The following is a 4,979-nucleotide window of genomic DNA, read 5'->3' as shown; positions in this document are numbered from 1 at the left end:
TCTCTCATACAGAATAATACCCAGCTTTATGTCATTAGTAAATGCACAGAAGTATTCATCCCCCTTGGCGTTTTTCCTATTTTGTTGCATTACAACCTGTAATTTAAATTAATTTTTATTTGGATTTCATGTAATATGGACATACATAAAATAGTCCAAATTGGTGAAGTGAAATGAAAAAAATAACTTGTTTAAAAATATTCTAAAAAATTAATAACGGAAAAGTGGTGCGTGCATATGTATTCACCCCCTTTGCTATGAAGCCCCTAAATAAGATCTGGTGCCACCAATTACCATCAGAAGTCACATAATTAGTTAGATTGTACACAGGTGAACTTTATTTAAGTGTCACATGATCTGTCACATGATCTCAGTATATATGCACCTGTTCTGAAAGGCCCCCAGAGTCTGCAACACCACTAAGCAAGGGGCACCACCAAGCAAGCGGCACCATGAAGACCAAGGAGCTCTCCAAACAGGTCAGGGACAAAGTTGTGGCGAAATACAGATCAGGGTTGGGTTATAAAAAAATATCAGAAACTTTGAACATCCCACGGAGCACCGTTAAATCCATTATTAAAAAATTGAAAGAATATGGCACCACAACAAACCTGCCAAGAGAGGGCCGCCCACCAAAACTCACGGACCAGGCAAGGAGGGCATTAATCAGAGAGGCAACAAAGAGACCAAAGATAACCCTGAAGGAGCTGCAAAGCTCCACATCGGAGATTGGAGTATCTCTCCATTGGACCACTTTAAGCCGTACACTCCACATAGCTGGGCTGTACGGAAGAGTGGCCAGAAAAAAGCCATTGCTTAAAGAAAAAAATAAGCAAACACGTTTGGTGTTCGCCAAAAGGCATGTTGGAGACTCCCCAAACGTATGGAAAAAGGTACTCTGGTCAGATGAGACTAAAATTTAGTTTTTGGGCCATCAAGGAAAACGCTATTTCTGGTGCAAACCCAACACCTCTCATCACCCCAAGAACACCATCCCCACAGTGAAGCATGGTGGTGGCAGCATCATGCTGTGGGGATGTTTTTCATTGGCAGGGACTGGGAAACTGGTCAGAATTGAAGGAATGATGGATGCCACTAAATACAGGGAAATTCTTGAGGGAAACCTGTTTGTCTTCCAGAGATTTGAGACTAGGACGGAGGTTCACCTTCCAGCAGGACAATGACCCTAAGCATACTGTTAAAGCAACACTTGAGTGGTTTAAGGGGGAACATTTAAATGTCTTGGAATGGCCTAGTCAAAGCCCAGACCTCAATCCAATTGAGAATCTGTAGTATGACTTAAAGATTGCTGTACACCAGCGGAACCCATCCAACTTGAAGGAGCTGGAGAAGTTTTGTCTTGAAGAATGGGCAAAGATCCCAGTTGCTAGATGTGCCAAGCTTATAGAGACATACCCCAAGAGACTTGCAGATGTACAGTGGGGGAAAAAGTATTTAGTCAGCCACCAATTGTGCAAGTTCTCCCACTTAAAAAGATGAGAGAGGCCTGTAATTTTCATCATAGGTACACATCAACTATGACAGACAAATTGAGATTTTTTTTCTCCAGAAAATCACATTGTAGGATTTTTAATGAATTTATTTGCAAATTATGGTGGAAAATAAGTATTTGGTCACCTACAAACAAGCAAGATTTCTGGCTCTCACAGACCTGTAACTTCTTCTTTAAGAGGCTCCTCTGTCCTCCATCCGTTACCTGTATTAGCAGGGGGGGGGGAAACACTTTCTCTACAGCCAACTGGTGGTCTCTGAGCCTGTATTAGCAGGGGGGGGAAACACTTTCTCTACAGCCAACTGGTGGTCTCTGAACCTGTATTAGCAGGGGGGGGGAACACTTTTTCACACAGGGCCATGTGGATTTGGATTTTGTTTTCCCTTAATAATAACAACCTTCATTTCAAAACTGCATTTTGTGTTCACTTGTGTTATCTTTGACTAATATTTAGATTTGTTTTGATGATCTGAAATATTTAAGTGTGACAGACATGCAAACAAATAAGAAATCAGGAAGGGGGCAAACACTTTTTCACACCACTGTAGTTCTCTCTCTCTCGACCATATAGTTCTCTCTCTCGACCATATAGTTCTCTCTCTCGACCGTATAGTTATTTCTCTCTCTCCCTCCATCAGGTGGAGATCCGGCCCATGATGTACGTGGCTTTGACCTACGACCATCGCCTGATCGACGGCAGAGAGGCCGTCACCTTCCTGCGTAAGATCAAGTCTGTGGTGGAGGACCCCCGGGTTCTTCTGCTCGACATGTGATTCCAACCTCACATCACTGCAACAGGGCCACGTTCAGTAGCCACGAACGTTGTGGAGCATTACAGTTAGCGGTGTTGTGAATAGAGCTGTTGTGACTACCTTTTTCTACACCAGAGAGGTATGTGGTTCTACATAATGCTCCACAACGTTGTGGCCTACTGAACGCGCCCTAAGCTATTTAAACATCGCTCAGCATCTGTATAAAAGCAACCCATCCCAAAAACAGCGACAGCCAAATCCATTGTTATTTACTTTTGGTTAAAGCAAGACAGTCCTCGATCTGTTTGTGGGACAATGACATTAGAGTTCGCAAGAAGGCACAAACAGATATGGGACTGGGGCTAAGAGAGAATTTAATGTTGAAATTATTCACTTATTATTAATTGGTTTTATTCAGCAGCTTTTGCTCAGATTGAAATGTCAGATTGATTCAACAGTTGGTCAACATCATACAGTGTACCACTGACTCTGATGAACCTACCAGATCTGTTCTGTCTCAATATTAGACCGACTCTCTGATGAACCTACCAGGTCTGTTCTGTCTCAATATTAGACCGACTCTCTGATGAACCTACCAGGTCTGTTCTGTCTCAATATTAGACTGTTACGTTCAAAGCACTTACATCAAGAAACGGTCGCATATCAAAAAACCATAATGAATTTACAATGTACCTCTAAACACCCAGAGGGCTTTTCAATGAGCTGTAAATGTGTAGTCTATCCATGCTAACGATTTTAAAGCCAAATACGTGTTTTTATAATGCTACCCTAAAGAACTGCTCAGTCGGACAAGATGAAGCCCATTTTAGATCGCCTGTTCTGTATGACTGTCCCATGTCATGGTTCTGTTCTGTATGACTGTCCCATGTCATGGTTCTGTTCTGTATGACTGTCCCATGTCATGTTCTGTTCTGCTGACTGCCCCATGGTTCTGTTCTGTATGACTGTCCCATGTCATGGTTCTGTTCTGTATGACTGTCCCATGTCATGGTTCTGTTCTGTATGACTGCCCCATGTCATGGTTCTGTTCTGTATGACTGTCCCATGTCATGGTTCTGTTCTGTGACTGTCCCATGTCATGGTTCTGTTCTGCATGACTGCCCCATGTCATGGTTCTATTCTGTATGACTGTCCCATGTCATGGTTCTGTTCTGTATGACTGTCCCATGTCATGGTTCTGTTCTGTATGACTGTCCCATGTCATGGTTCTGTACTGTATGACTGCCCCATGTCATGGTTCTGTTCTGTATGACTGTCCCATGTCAGGGTTCTGTTCTGTATGACTGCCCCATGTCATGGTTCTGTTCTGTATGACTGTCCCATGTCATGGTTCTGTTCTGTATGACTGTCCCATGTCATGGTTCTGTTCTGCATGACTGCCCCATGTCATGGTTCTGTTCTGTATGACTGTCCCATGTCATGGTTCTGTTCTGTATGACTGTCCCATGTCATGGTTCTGTTCTGTATGACTGTCCCATGTCATGGTTCTGTTCTGTATGACTGTCCCATGTCATGGTTCTGTACTGTATGACTGCCCCATGTCATGGTTCTGTTCTGCATGACTGTCCCATGTCATGGTTGGTTGAACGGTAACCCGTTTATGTCTAGTCTCTTGGCTTCCCCCTGTTGCAGGAACTTCTCCTGTTTCTTTGGGATGACTGTCCGCTGAGCGGCATTGTAAATGACTGATAATCTCATCGAAACCACTGCAAACGTTGTTTGCGTACGAAATGGCATCCTATTCACTATATAGTGCACTACAAAAGAAGGGCCCTATACAGGGAGTAGGGTGTCATTTCAGATGCAGACATTTCTACATTGTGTTTTGAGCTTTTGGTAGACCAAGAGAAACCACTTCCCTTCCTTCGCTCTAGATGTACTTCTGTCAGTCCGTGAGAAGGCAACATGCAATGTAACTCCCGGACCAGTGTTTGGGTGTGGTTTTCAAGACGCACAATTTAGCAGCATGCGTGACGTATTTCTCATGATGAACTCTTCTTCGTTGAACCCAGGAAGCAGATTCTCTCTGTGCTGTATACAATACTTGTAACTATTTAAAGGAAACCATTTTAAACATTAAAACATCCTAGAGTTTTATGTACAGATTCTTGTCTTCAGGTTTTTTTTATCATATGTAATGTATTTATACTTATTCTCACATGTATCACAGAACCCCAGTAGAACAAGCAGAAGCACAGTGGTAAAGAAAAGGAAGATTGGTTTGAAATGTAGTGTACTCACACCACACATCCAATAACACGCAGGTGAAATAAAGGATTGATGCGCCATTGGGTCGAAACGTTGCGCAATAAAACTGTGGGAGCATTTATCAGTGTTCTGGTGTTTTACTCTTTATTTCATTTTTACATTTGAGTCATTTTAGCAGACGCTCTTATCCAGAGCGACTTACAGTTAGTGAGTGCATACATTTTTCATACTTCCTTATTTCATAAGGAAAAGGAATAAACGTTATGAGGAACCAGTCAACCAGACCAGGTGTCTACCCCCTCCTCCTCTTAGTGTACTGGTAACGGGGTGTAATTAAAGGGGCATCTGCAGTTCAAACGATAACAACGCGGACACCCCAACACTGTTTCGGTAAACGACTGAGAGAAGGCTGGAGAAATGTAACCCCAGCTCAAATTCCTAGACAGAGCTATGGATGCAAGGACTGACCATCGATGATATCAAAA

General features: G+C 42.8%; 1 protein-coding gene across 1 annotated transcript in view; it reads left to right on the top strand.

Annotated features, from left to right (window-relative positions):
• The window catches only part of LOC121552910 (dihydrolipoyllysine-residue succinyltransferase component of 2-oxoglutarate dehydrogenase complex, mitochondrial), a 41,933-nt gene extending 39,647 nt beyond the window's left edge, over positions 1–2,286 (top strand). Inside the window, exon 16 of the mRNA XM_045211214.1 lies at positions 2,152–2,286. Coding sequence (XP_045067149.1) covers positions 2,152–2,286 — 135 coding nt within the window. The remainder of the gene's footprint in view (positions 1–2,151) is intronic.
• Positions 2,287–4,979: the final 2,693 nt, after the last annotated feature.

Source organism: Coregonus clupeaformis, chromosome 36 (assembly GCF_020615455.1).
Source record: "Coregonus clupeaformis isolate EN_2021a chromosome 36, ASM2061545v1, whole genome shotgun sequence".
NCBI classification, from domain to species: Eukaryota; Metazoa; Chordata; class Actinopteri; order Salmoniformes; family Salmonidae; genus Coregonus; species Coregonus clupeaformis.
Note: the sequence above shows the minus strand (reverse complement) of the source record. Positions and strands in the feature narration are given on the sequence as shown.